At 52.2% G+C, this 13,913-nt stretch overlaps 2 protein-coding genes across 2 annotated transcripts; one reads left to right on the top strand and one right to left on the bottom strand.

Annotated features, from left to right (window-relative positions):
- Window positions 1-4,162: 4,162 nt before the first annotated feature.
- PCSK1N (proprotein convertase subtilisin/kexin type 1 inhibitor) lies at window positions 4,163-9,762 on the top strand. The gene is made up of 3 exons (XM_080831439.1): window positions 4,163-4,356; window positions 8,599-9,071; window positions 9,398-9,762. The coding sequence occupies exons 1-3, from the start codon at window positions 4,243-4,245 to the stop codon at window positions 9,591-9,593; spliced, it is 783 nt and encodes a 260-aa protein (XP_080687565.1). The 5' UTR covers window positions 4,163-4,242; the 3' UTR covers window positions 9,594-9,762.
- A 1,041-nt stretch (window positions 9,763-10,803) lies between these two features.
- Window positions 10,804-11,505, bottom strand: ERAS (ES cell expressed Ras; the record flags this gene model as incomplete). The annotated part of the gene is made up of 1 exon (XM_080831440.1): window positions 10,804-11,505. One exon carries the CDS (start codon window positions 11,503-11,505, stop codon window positions 10,804-10,806), a length of 702 nt encoding a protein of 233 aa, XP_080687566.1.
- Between the last annotated feature and the right edge of the window lie 2,408 nt (window positions 11,506-13,913).

The following is a 13,913-nucleotide window of genomic DNA, read 5'->3' as shown; positions in this document are numbered from 1 at the left end:
GGTCGTGATCACAGGGTTTTAGGATTGAGCAGGTGTGTAGGGCTCCCTGCTCAGTGGGGAGTCTGCTTCTTCCTCTTTCCCTCCCTCTCCCTGTGCACCCCCCCAACTCGCACTGAAGCTTGTTCTTTCTCAAATAAATAAAATCTTTAAAAAAAACCCTGAACCCTGTACTCATTAAACACTAACTCCCTCTTCTCCCCTCCCCCACAGTCCCTGGTAACCAACCATTCCACTTTCTGTCTCTACGATTTTGACTCTTCTAAGTACGTCGTGTAAGTAGACTCCTTCAGTATTCCTCTTTTGGGGACTGGCTTATCTCACTTAGCATAATGTCCTCAGTGTTCATCCATGTGGTCACATGTATCAGAATTTCCTTCCTTAAAGGCTGAATAATATTCCATTGTAGGTATATATGATATTTCGTTTATCCACTCATCCACCGATGGACATTTGGCTTCCTTCTGTGTTTACCTGTTGTGAATAGCGCTGCTATGAACACATGTGTACAAACATCTATTTGAGACTGCTTCCGCATCAGATTTTCTAATGGTGATCCAAGGCTTGTTTGTCCAAAGGATGCTTGTCTGAAGAAACGGACTTCTCAGCCCCCAGGGCCAGTTTGGGAATAAATGTCAGGGCTATGCTCTTTCTCTTCCTATAGACTTTTTCCTTTTGTTGTCAAGGAACGCTCAACTATGTAACTAAATATAACACTTATATGTTTCACATATACAATTGGACAGACCACAGAAACAGGTGCTAGAAATCTAGAAAACAATTTTACCAAGTAACACTATGTATCTGATCAGATAACCAAAGTCTGGGGTATCCTCATTCCTAGGAAAATAAACAAAACATCCAATGCAGAGGACCTCATTGAAATGTCTGTATTTGAGGCTCTGTGAACTTACTCCCAAGCCAAGCATGGGCAGGGAAGTGACTCAATTAGCTGGAGACACAAGGGGTTTCAGATATGTGCACTCCTACTGAGTTGAAGGTCTCAGAACAGAGTAGGGCAGTGAGGATTTCTGCCCAATCTCAGCAAAACCTTCTCCATTTGTATTAATGCCCATTAGTCAAAGACCATCAGGAACACAGCTGCAGTCAAACCAAACCGGGTTTATTAGCTTGCTGCAACGAGGGACACCACATGCCGTGGAGAACCATGGAGTATCTAAAAGAGGGGTGTTGGAAGAAAGTGATTATGGGATTTGGGCTTGTGTTAGATGGTTTTCGTGGTTTCCAGGCTACAGTCTTGCCCTTATTTTGTTAAATTTGTTTCTAAGTGTTTTTATTCTTTTTGATGGTACTGCAAATGGAATTGTTTTCTTTCATTTTGGATGGTTCATAGCTCATGTATAGACATACCATTGAGTTTTCTAATATTGATCTTATATCCTGCAACCTCGCTGGTCTCATCTATTAACTCTAATGTTTTGTTGTAGATTCCTTAAGATTATCCATGTATAAGGTCACGTCATTTGCAAATGGAAATGATTTCATTTCTGCCTTTCCACCGTGGATGCCAAGTGCCCTGGCTACAATGTCAAATAAAAGCGGGAGGAAACATCCTTATCTTTTTTTTTTTAAAGTAAGCTCTACACCTAATATGGGGCTTGAACTCACCACCCCAAGATCAAGAGTCATATGCTGTACTGACTGAACCAGCCAAGTGCCCCTGGAACATCCTTGTCTTGATCCTGACCCACTGTTAAGTATGATATTAGCCGTGGGCTTTTGTCCTTCATCAGGTTGAAGGTATTCTCTTCTATTCCTAGTTTGTTGATGATATGTTACTTCTCAGCTTAAAACAACACACAACAACATTAACTCAGTTTCTGTGGGTCAGAGGTCAGGACGTGGCTTAACTGGGATCTCTGCTTCAGGCTTAATGGACCTGAAATGAAGGTGCTGACAAGGGCTGCAGTCTCATATGAGGCCTGACTGGAGAAGGATCCAAGTTCACTCTGGCTATTGGCAGAATTCAGTTCCTTGGGGCGCCTGGGTGGCTCAGTCATTGGGCATCTGCCTTTGGCTCTGGTCGTGACCCTGGGGTCCTGGGATCGAGCCCCCCATTGGGCTCCATGCTCAGTGGGGAGCCTGCCTGCTTCTCCCTCTCCCACTCCCCCTGCTTGTGTTCCTTCTCTCTCTGTGTCTTTCTCTGCCAAATAAATAAATAAAATCTTTTTTAAAAAAAGAATTCAGTTCCTTGCAGGTGAAGGACTGGGGGCTTTGATTTCTTGCTGGCTGTCCGCTGGGACCACCTTCGGTTCCTAGAGGCTACCTCTCTTTCTCTCCGCCTGAGGCTAGGGTAACCTAGAGCTTCATTATAGTATACTTACATTATATATTACACACCCAGCCTGGTCTGGGGTCCAGCCACCAGTCTGTGCCCAGTTTTAATGCCCCCACACTGGGGAAAAATGGCCAAAACACTTCCAGCAAGAACCTTGTAGGGCCAAAAACTCCCGTCCCAACTGGTAGGAGAAGTCCCTTAGATGATTGAAAACCACCTCAGTCAGAGACCACCCTGCTGTGACCCAAAACCTATACAACCATTAAAAAAAAAGACATCCCTAACTTGGAGCAGTTGCCACCTCGGGGCCTGCCCACTCTCCATTCTTGAGTGTGCATTGTCCTTAATAAACTGCTTCGTGTTTGCTAACTTCCTTCTGGCTGCCTTTGACTGTGGATCCTCATGTAAATCCCTCATGGGGAATCCAAGAACCAACACCTCCATTCACCCAACACAGACTCTCCCACTCATAACAGTTCCAACCTCATTTCTTTTTTTTTTTTTAAGATTTTGTTTATTTGACAGAGAGAGAGAGAGAAAACACACAAGCAGGGGGAGCAGGAGGCGGAGGGAAAGGGAGAAGTGGGCTCCCTGAGGAGCAGGGAGCCCGATGTGGGGCTCAATCCCAGGACCCTCAGATGATGACCTGAGCCGAAGGCAGATGCTTAACCGTTTGAGCCACCCAGGCGCCCCACCATCCTCATTTCTGATGTAATTATGTACATGTTATCACATATATCTGGTCACCTTTGGTCATGCACACTTTCAAAAAGGAAGAGATTACACAAGATTGTGGACACCAGGAGACAAGCATCATGGGAACCACCTTAAACATGTGTTCGTCACCGCATCACTGGGAACATCATCTTCAGGACCATAAAGGGATATGTATAATGATTTTCCTTGTAAAGTTGTTTGTAATACAGAAGAGATGGAGACAGAATCAATGGATTAGATATACTCATAGCAGCATCAAAGTGTCTTTCTTCACTTTGAATTTGTGCCATGTTACCATACTTTGTTTTTTATTTTTCAAAGATTTATTTATTTATTCGAGAGAGAGTGAGAGAGAGAGAGAGAGTGAGCACAGAGGAAGAGGGAGAAGAAGACTCACTGTTGAGCAGGGAGCCCAATCTGGGGCTCAATCCCAGGACCCTGAGATCATGACCTGAGCCGAAGGCAGATGCTTAACTGAGCCACCCAGGCGCCCCCATACTTTGTTTTAATTCCTAAATGAAAATATCTTTATGCTTATCTGATTTTAATAGTGATACATATTCATTACATTTTTTTTCAGACAACAGAGAGAAGGGTAAAGGAGAGAGTGACAAACCATTATCTATCTCCCCACCCAGAAATAGCCACTAACATTCCCTCCCCAACATTTTTTGCCCAATGTCTACTCAAATTTTACCAAAGTTTTGTTTCCTTGGATGTGTCATTTTAAGTGGCTTGAGACCCTTTTCTGGAACAATGTATGGGTGAAATCTATTTATCTATGTATCAATCCTCACCCATAGCAGGGAGGAACTGTTTATCCAGTGAACAAAGTCATATGTCTCCTCCCCAGGCAGGGAGAGGTGGGGGACCAGATCCCCATTCCACTCCACTGAGTCAATTTTGCCTGCCTGTCTGCTAAGGGACAGCAAGGTCTGTTGCCCCGGTAACTGCCCTCCGACTGCCATGGCAACCGCCACCGAAGGCTCCAGTTTACCACCTTGCCCCTTGGGCATCTCCATGGCGACGGGCAGGATGGAGGGGCTGCGCCTGCGTAGAGTGGCCGGAGACGGAGGAGGGGTGGGGTGAGGGGAGTGGGGGTTGGGCAGGGGGAGGACCGGGTTCCCCCGCGCGCGCAGCCGCAGAGCACCGCAGCCTTGCCCGCTCGCCCCAGCGCTGCGCATTTGCCAGCCAGTCCGCCCGTCCGGAGCCCGGCTCGCTGGGGCAGCATGGCGTGGTCGCCGCTGCTCGGCGGGCCGCGGGCCGGGGGCGTCGGCCTTTTGGTGCTGCTGCTGTTGGCCTTACTACGGCCGCCCCCCGCGTTCTGCGCGCGGCCGGTAAAGGTGCGACACCAGTCGGGCACCGGGTGGGGGTGGGCGGGAGGAGGCTGTGGGCGAGGGTCTGTGCTCGGCTGCTGGCCCCTCGTCCTCGCGGGCCCCCGCCTGCTCCCGGACGTGCGGGGAGATCGGCCAGGGGGGTCCAAGGGCCTCCGCCCGTCCGCGCCCAGGCCATGCAGGACTCGGCCTCTGGGTGTGCGGGGCTCCGCTGGCAGCCACGCCCTGCCCACCCTTGGCACCTGGAGCAGGCCGGGCCTCGCCCCGCAGGTCGCTTGTGGCGCTGTCCATGGGACGAGCGCGCATGAAGGAAGGGGTGTCCGCACCGGTCACTGTGTGTGGGATGCGCTGACTGGGGCGTGAGAATGTGCTGTCTCTGTAAGTGCGTATCCTTTGATGTCAGCGCTTCCGAGCGTCCCTGCAGGGGCGCCGTTGTGGGTCTGGGTGTGCAGTGAGGGTGATGCTGGGGGTCTTCCTGCGTTTGACTTGTCTCAGGGGCACTGTTTGTAAATCCTGTGGGGATGGCTAACCTATGGGCGTGTCTGTGTGTGTGTGTGTGTGTGTGATTTCGTTCTTTAGATGGGAGTGGTCTTTGCAGCCCCATGTGCACATCCCATTTTGGTTCTGTTGGACCAGGCGACTAGGATTTTGTATGGCTGTTCAGGAGGCTGATTCTCCCTGTCCCTTTATGGAGCTGTGTCATTGTGGGGAGAGGAGCCATGATGTCTCCGGGCTGCATTGTGTCTTTAAGGGTGATGTGTGTCCTTGCATCTGGGTAGCTTGGCCATTGTGACCACATGGACAGCCACGTCTGTGAACGTGTGTGGTTCCTCGTGTGTGGCTGTGGCAATGTCGGGTTGCGCGGGTGACATCTCAAGGCTTGCTAGCCCGTGGGAGTGTGAGCCCATGGGAGGCTGTGATTGCTGGTGAGAGTGTGATTCTCCAGGGGCTGAGGGGTGGTGGGCGCCTAGGGCACTTGGAGCACATCCTCCTTCAAGTCGTCGAGGGGGGGACTTAAAAAATTATTAAATATTTTACATATGACATAATGTGGTTAACATACATGTATGATGTAAGGAATAATGATAAAATAACCCCTGTGTGTACCTACCACTCAGGTTAAGAAATTGAGCATGACCGATAGTTAGAAACCCCTGGGGACCCCCTGTGCACAACAACCCTCTTGCTCCCTAATCATTATCCTGTATTTTCTGTTCATTGATTCCTTACTTTTGTTTGTAGCTTACCACATATGTGTGTAGGTCTAAACAATATGTTGTTTAGCCTTTCTTCATAGAAATGGAATCATACCAGGCATCAGGCTCCTTTTAGTCACTAGGGGTCACTAGGAAGTCATCGGGGCATCTGGTAGTCTCAGCCTGCAGTGGAATTCGTTAACTTGTTTTTTTGTTGTTGTTGTTGTTTTTGTTTTTGCTTTTTTTTTTCTTTTTGGCTCTGCATCGCCTGTGAGATGCATCCACCATGCACATTTGCACATTGAAGTGCATGGCCGGAATTCATTTATTCTTATTGCTGCCTAATATTTCATTTTCTGAGGATATCATCAGTGTCTGAGTATATCATGATTCATACATGTGTTCTCAATATGTCTGTAGACGTTTGGGCGGCTTCCAGGCTTCCCCCCCCCCCGCTCTGTCCACTTCAGCGCTGTCACAAGCAGTGCCCGATATGATTTTTCACGAACCTGGGTCCAGTAGTATATGTACAAAAGCTACCCTGGGTTGTAGCACACCCAGGAGTGGGTCATAGGACTTGTGCAGCTTTTTAGACGTTGCTGAACTGCTTTTCAAAGTTATTTTGGCAATTGAATTCCCATCAGCAATGTATGAGAGTTTCTGTTTTTCCCACAGCCATGTCAGCATTGGGCATCACTAGGCAGTTTGAGTTCTTTGGGATGTATGATGCTTAGTATCTCACTGGCACTTAAATTTGCATTTTCCTGATTGCTAATGAGGCTCACTGTTTTCCATGTATTTAGTTACTCATTTTGTTTCCTTTTTGTGAAATACTTGGACATCAATTTTCCCTGTTTTTAAAATCTAGTTCTCATTCTTTATATAAGTAATCTCTACGCCCCACGTGGGTGGGACTCGAACTCACGACCCCAAGATCAAGAGTCACAAGCTCTTCTGACAGAGCCAGCAAGGCACCCCTCCTTATTTTTATATTAGCTTGTTTTTCTCTTTGCTTTTAAGACATTTTTTGGTGTATTGGATACTAGTCCTTTATTGACTATTTGTGTTGCAGACCTCTTCTCCCACTCTGGTTTGACTGTTCATTCTTTTATGGTGTCTTGGGATAAAAAGAAATTCTTCATTTGAATGTAGTCAGATTTATTCATCTTCTCTTTTTTTTAAAGATTTTATTTATCTGTCAGAGAGAGAGAGCACAAGCAGGGGGAGCGTCAGGCAGAGGGAGAAGCAGGCTCCCCACTGAACTAGGAGCCCAATGATGCAATGATGTGGGACTTGATCCCAGGACCTGGGATCATGACCTGAGCCGACTGAGCCATCCAGGTGTCCCTGTTCATCTTTTCCTTTTCATCGCTCCCACAATTGGGTTATTTGTTGTTCCTGCATGTTGTTTTTTTTTTATTTTTTTAAGATTTTATTTCTTTATTTGACAGAGAGAGAGACAGCAAGAGCGGGAACAAGGAACACAAGCATAGGGAGTGGGAGAGGGAAAGCAGGCTTCCCGCTGAGCAGGCAGCCTGATGTGGGGCTTGGTTGACCTGAGCCCAAGGCAGATGGTTAACCATCTGAGCCACCCAGGCGCCCCCCTGCATGGGTTTTTTGAAAGAGCCAGTCCTGTCCCCACTGCTCTGAGTATCCCTTCTGCCATGTAGCAATTGTCAATATCTGTGCATCTGTTCTTAAGTTCTGTTCAATCCTATTACTTCCTTCTGCTGGACTGAATCTGTTGTCTAACTAGCCCATTTAATTTTTTTTTGAAGATTTCACTTTTAAGTCCTCTCTACACCCAGCGTAGGGCTCAGAAATCAAGAGTCACAGGCTCCACCCACTGAGCCAGCCAGGTGCTCCTTGCCTCCTTCATTTTGAATTTCACTTAAAACATATTTCTAGGGCACCTGGGTGGTTCAGTTGGTTGGGCGACTGCCTTCGGCTCAGGTCATGATTCGGGAGTCCTGGGATCGAGTCCCACATTGGGCTCCCAGCTCCATGGGGAGTCTGCTTCTCCCTCTGACCTTCTCCCCTCTCACGTTCTCTCTCAAATAGATAAGTAAAAATAAAAAAATATATTTCTAGATGTTTCTTTTTCAAATCTTCATCGTCATTTTTGTGGGGTTTTTTGTTCCTTACTCATACTTTTGATACCGGTTTTTATTTCTTTAAGCTTTTTGAAATTCCTTAAAATTGTCTGGATTGAAAATTAATCATTGGGTAACTTATTCTACAGAAAGATTTACACACATACCAAATAATATATGAACAAGGTTACTCACCCCAACATTACAAGAATAGCAAAAGATTGGTGGGGGGGGAGGGGTGGAGTGCCTGGCTGGCTCAGTTAGTAGAGCGCCAGGTTCTTGATGGGGTTGTGAGTTCCAGCCCCACATGGGGTGTAGAGATTGCTTAAAAAACAAAATCTTTTAAAAAAGTAATAACAGAAGATTGGAAACACCATAAATGTCCATCAGTCGTCCATCAGTCGAAGACTGGTTAAATAAAATGTGTGCATCCATACAAAAGGGATTCAATGCGGAGGAAAGAAATGAAAACAGAGGGAGGGGGAGAGAGATGGAGAGGGAGGGAATGAGATACGGAGGGAGGGAGGAGAAAAAAAAGGGAGAGAGAAAAGATCCACTGAAAGTACTGATCCAGACAGATTCCCAAATGCAAGGTGCAGAACAGTCTGCTACCCTTTGGGCAAAAGAACTGAACAATAAGAACCTATAAAATGCAAATATGGTTCTTACAGTCCACGACATCAATATAGAAAAATCTATGGCTGTCATAAACACCATCACCCCTCCTATAAAGACACCTGTTCTCCAGCAGCCCTGGGGCAAATCCTGAATCACTGGGAAATCATTGAGGGGTTGGGGAACCAGCGGTCTTTGGTGGTCTTCAGTGTGCCTGGACATATTTGGGAGTCTCCAGTGGCCTTAGGCGGCATCTGGGGATGTTTGGGGTCCACAGGGCTCCCCTGGGTGGCGGCGGGAGTCCCTGGTCTGACAGATGCTGACACCCTCCCCACGTCTTCCAGCAGGACCCCCGCGGCCTGGGCGCAGCCGCGTCGCCCATGGCTGAGGCTGGCGCTCCCCGCCGCTTCCGGCGAGCAGCGCCCCGGGGCGAGGCGGCGGGGGCGGTGCAGGAGCTGGCGCGGGCGCTGGCGCACCTGCTGGAGGCCGAAAGGCAGGAGCGGGCGCGGGCGGAGGCGCAGGAGGCTGAGGATCAGCAGGCGCGAGTCCTGGCGCAGCTGCTCCGCGCCTGGAGCTCCCCCCGCACCAACGACCCCGCGCTGGGCCTGGAGGACGACCCCGACGCGCCCGCCGCGCAGCTGGCCCGCGCCCTGCTCCGGGCCCGCCTGGACCCTGCCGCCCTCGCAGCCCAGCTCGTCCCGGCCCCTGCCCCTGCCGCTGCGCTCAGACCCCGGCCCCCTGTCTACGACGACGGCCCCACCGGCCCAGAGGCCGAGGACGCCGGCGACGAGACGCCTGACGTGGACCCGGAGCTGCTGAGGTACCCCGACAAGGGGTGGGCAGGGGGCGGCACCTGCATCGCGGGGGCGGCGGGAGCGGCGGGGGCCTGCCTCACAACGTGGCGCCGACACTTAGGCCCTGGGATCCTAGGAAGGAGTGAGAACTTCCAGCCAAGGTGTAGGTTCCGAGGTGTTTGGCTAGGGAGAGTGGGGAGCGGCACTGTCGATCCCGGGGAGGGGCGCTCCGATGCCCGGTTTCTGGGCCCGGTCCCCAGGCAGTATGGAGTTGCAGGGCCGTCTGGGTCCTAGGGCAGAGACGTTGATGCGCGGATACACGCTCATCGCCTTCCTCCCGGCTCTTCTGCAGGTACTTGTTGGGGCGGATCCTCGCGGGGAGCCCGGATCCCGAGGCTGTGGCTGCCCCGCGCCGCCTCCGCCGTGCTGCGGACCAGGATCTGGGCCCAGAGGTGCCCCCTGAGGGCGTGCTGGGGGCCCTGCTGCGGGTGAAGCGCCTGGAGACCCCCTCACCCCAGGCGCCGGTGCGCCGCCTTCTGCCCCCCTGAGCACCGCCCGGATCCTGAGCCCCTTCGGGCCCAGGACCACCCCACCCCAACACCCCGACTGCTCCCCGTCGGTACACTGAGAGCGGCTTACCCCGTCGGCCGCAGTTGCTGCCCTCGAACCCCAAGATCCCCGCCTTTGGCCCCACAATAAATGCGATTTGAAGCAGCTATGTGCTTGTCCAGAGTGGCAGTTTCTGGCTAGGGGTGGGGGTGGGGTCCGGTGGGATGAGTGGTGTTGGTCGCCCTCAGATAAAGGCAGAGGGACCCCTGCCCCGGTAGTCGAAGCTTTAGAGTCCCCCTCCCCCACTCTCTGCCTCTTTTCCTGGGGGAGGCATCCATAAAGACAATGGCAGTAACCACCCAGATCCTGGGCCCCACTCCACAAGGCTCTGAGGACACTTTCAGGGCCTGCAGCAAGTAGCATTTTCCTGGGGCCCATCCTTCTGGGGAGCAAGGGACGGCCGTGAGGCATGAGTAGTTTGGGCTGTGCTGGCTGGCCGAGGTGTCCACAGGCACCCACGAGCCTTCCTGCTCTGGGGGAAAGGCTACCAGGGGAAAGAGAAGGAGTGGACTGCAGGCCAGGGGTCAGTAACCAACCCCCCCACCCCCCAGGGGGACTCTGCCTCTGAGAAATTCAAACCTGGGCCTCCAGGTCATGAAGAAAGCATATTTGTCAAGGCAGGGAAATAGGACAAATGTCACACACTCAATAAGGCTTTCCTTGATCTCCCTGTCACTCTTTATTCCCACACTCACTTTTACACAGTCTTAAGTTATATGTACGAGGGCAGGGATTTCTAAGTGCCTTGCTGGCCTCTACATCCTTTGCACCCCAAGCAGGGCCTGGCACATAGTGGGCTCCCCCCAGCATTTCTTGAATGAAAGAATTCTCACCATTCAAGGAACAGTCTCCCCAGTTTCACTCGCACCCATGTAACACTTGGCACAGAGGCAGCTTTGAAACCTGAGAACACCATTTATTTAATTTGGCTCACAATCTCTGCTCGCCAGTAACCAATATGATGCTGCACGTTACCAAATGCCCATCACCAAATGAAAATCTCCCCAACAGAGGGTCTCATCTATCCACAGTACACCAACAGTGTCCCACACAGCTAGGTGCTGGGGGTGGGGGAAGGGGGGGCGGGTCTCATGTCTAGGAACCACCCCCCTGGCCTGGGGGCAGGCCACTCTTCCTGATCCGAGATGTTTAGGCCACAGAACAGCCGCAGCGGCACATGGCCTTCTGGTGCCGGGCCTTATCCCCACTGGGCCCTGCCATGGCCTCCTTTGCCATGGCCTCCCGGACCTTTTGGATCTCCTGGATGAGCAGGGTAAAGGCCTCCTCTACGCCTTGCCGTGTCTTGGCTGAAGTCTCCACGAAGGGGGCCCCCCAGCTCTTCGCAAGGGCTGCCGCAGCGGCCCGAGCATCTCCAGGGCTGCTCACAAGGTCACACTTGTTGCCCACAAGGACGAGGGGCTGGGTGCGGTGAGGGCCCCAGGTGGCTCTCATCTGCTGCAGCTGGGCTAGAGACGAGGGGTCATCCAGGGCGAAGACCCCCAGCACGCCATCCCCAATGGCCACACACTGGTCACGCAGGGCCCTGTGAGTGGCCTGCCCCGCTGTGTCCAGCACGTTCAGAATGCAGCCCCCGTGGCCCAGGGCCACCTCCTTCCAGTAGGAATCCTGGATCGTGGGGTCGTGGTCTTCCACAAAGCACTGGTGGTTCAACTGGATGGTGAGCGCGCTCTTGCCCACACCGCTCGCGCCCACCACAACCGCCTTGTACTCAGGCAGCTGCTTGCCGACACTTTTGGAGGGTGCCCGAGCCCTCTGGCTCTCCTCCTGAGAGCTGAGGTTCCATGTGCCCAGGCCCAGATCAAACATGTTAGGGTTTCTCGGCAGCGCCATTCCTCCAGTGGGCAGCTCAGGGAAGGGATACAGACAGCAGGCCCTGCAAAGGAAAGAGAAAAGACAAGGGGGAGAGGCGGGGGAGGGGGGGAGCGGAAGGTTAGGCAAGACCATTCGGGGGCAAGGGGTCAGCTGGTGTCATGGAATCAACATTTACTAAGTGCCTAGGTGTGTGCAAATCACCTTCTAGTAGGCTGTATACCTTATTTATGTTGCTTAATCTCTGTCCGTCTCATTCCCTCTATGTGAAGGCGCGGGTTTTAAGAGCCCCTTTATTTAGTTGTAATTTCTATACCACAGTTAATCTAGTTAAAGTGCACGATTCAATTTTTTTTTAGCATATTCACACTGTTGTGCAACTATCACAGTAATCTAAGAAAATTTTCTTCACCCGGAAAAGAAAGCTCCTGCCCATTAGCAGCCCCTCCCCCTTGGGCGTAGGCCGGTGGGGATTTGGGCCAGTTTTGATTTTGGTTTCCGATCGTATCACTGTTGATCCCCAAGCCCGGCACCGTGTGGGTCACATATTATCTGTCGAGCGACATTCCTGTCCCCAGGGAGTTCGTATTCCAAAAGGTGGAGACAATAATTGAAATAAATGGGCAAATTATGAGGTCGGTTGGCCATTAACAATTAGAATTTAGTCTTTCTTACATATTCAGCATGCGGCTATTGAGAACCCACTGTGTGGTGAGGACAAACAACTGGGGAAAATAGTTAAAATAGTTAGCAAGCCCCTGCCTCCAGGAACATGACATGGTGGTCAGGAAGACAGACAACAACAAAGATAAATCAGTAAAACATGCCGTAATAACAGGTGATAAACAGGCCGGAGGTGCTCGGTTCACGTTAGGCCTCTTTATTATTATTTAATTTTCATGCATTATTTCCAGCGTCTTCCGGCACGCCGGGCATTGTGATGGGTGTGGGGAAGGAAGGTGGGAGGTGTGGGGGTGGGGAAGAGGCAGCAAACAAAATAGACTGAAATCCCTGCCCTTGGGAGGATTAGATTCTGGAAGTGAGAAGGAGACAATCAACAAAATAAGCAAGTAAATTATCATGCAGGTAGGAGAGGATGGGCACACAGCAGGTGCTCAATTAGTGCTAGCTATTAATAGCAAATTACCATTAAACTTATTCAATACACATCCTGGTCTCCGTTCTGTGTGGCCTCACGAAATGCATCATAATGGCTGCGACCCCGAGTCTCTCTGGAAACCCCGGGGAAAAGGGCAGTTTGGGGGGGCAGATGGTGGGTTCAAGGCAGATGGGGGGTTCTGTTGAATTTGGGAGCTGGAGGTCAGGGTTGGGGGGTGGGGAACGTCCCAGATGGGGGTCCAACTGTGAGGTCCTCAGCCCAAAGAGACTCCTGGCAATAGTTATTAGATGTTCTGGCTTAGAAAGAAGGGGGGACCATGGTGAAGAGAGGTAAACTGAGGACAGAGCTGGGGGGGGATCCTCGAATGCTTCGGAAACAGAAAGGGAGAAGATGTAGCAGCAAGGACAGACGGAGAGGATAGGGCGAGGGCAGAAGCGGTAAGGAGGCCGCTGCTGTGGTCCAAGGCCATCGAGGGAGAGGTCAGAGTCTAAGGTGGAACCAACCGCCAGAATTTGCTCTGAGAGTCAAAGGCAGTGCGGGGGGTGGGGTGAAGGCTAACTCTCGAGTTTGGGGTCCGGGCCACTGGGAATTCTTGGGTGCTCGCGCCTGAGGCCGGGGACACTTGAGACGGACTCTGCCCCCTTAGCAAAGGGCTTCAGGAGCGGTAAGGCGCCACAGGAATGATTTCCCAGGACCTGGGCCTGCAGCAGGGGAGCCGCCTGACGGCCCCGCAACTCTTCCCACCACCCAGGAGAGGCTGAGCCATCCCCCACCCAGGCCACGGTGTCTGCACGGAACAGCGAGGCCTTAGCAAGCGAGGTAGCGGTGGCCGTTTACCGGCCGGAGGTCAAACGGCCCGCCGGGGACCCCACCGACGGCAGCGGAGGTCTCACCCTCCCCTAGTGACACTGAGCCACTTATTGTGGCCCGAGAGCTATGAGCGTCCCTGTAGGGCCCTTGAGACCCCGTGATCCCTTCCTGGAGCCACCCGGCCCCCGGATTCGCCCAGGATCCAGGGGTGCGTGTTGAGGGGAGGCAGGCGCCAGAACGTGAGACCCTACGAACGGACACCCGCGCCGGGCCACGCTTCCCTTGACTCAACCGGGGGAGGTGCGGCTGGGGGACCCACAGGTTTCCCCCTAAACCTGTCCCCTGTGCTCCCGCCAGCCCAGCTCACCCGGTTCTTTCTAGGGTGCTGGGGCACCCCAATCCCAAGGCTCGGGCCCGCAGCCCCTGCTTCCCACGCCCAGGTCTGTCTCCACCGAGGCTCCCGAGCTAGGGGCTGGGGGTAGGTGCTGGCCCCTGAGAA

This window comes from Martes martes (genome assembly GCF_963455335.1).
Source record: "Martes martes genome assembly, contig: scaffold_224, whole genome shotgun sequence".
In the NCBI taxonomy this organism is placed as follows: domain Eukaryota; kingdom Metazoa; phylum Chordata; class Mammalia; order Carnivora; family Mustelidae; genus Martes; species Martes martes.
The sequence above is the reverse complement of the archived record's forward strand: the minus strand, read 5'-3'. Positions and strand labels throughout refer to the sequence as shown.

Coding starts and splice junctions, on each gene's coding strand:
- PCSK1N (XM_080831439.1), top strand. CDS start 4,243: ATGGCGTGGTCGCCGCTGCTCGGCGGGCCGCGGGCCGGGGGCGTCGGC. Junction 4,357..8,598: donor TCTGCGCGCGGCCGGTAAAG/GTGCGACACCAG, acceptor GTCTTCCAGCAG/GACCCCCGCGGCCTGGGCGC. Junction 9,072..9,397: donor GTGGACCCGGAGCTGCTGAG/GTACCCCGACAA, acceptor GCTCTTCTGCAG/GTACTTGTTGGGGCGGATCC.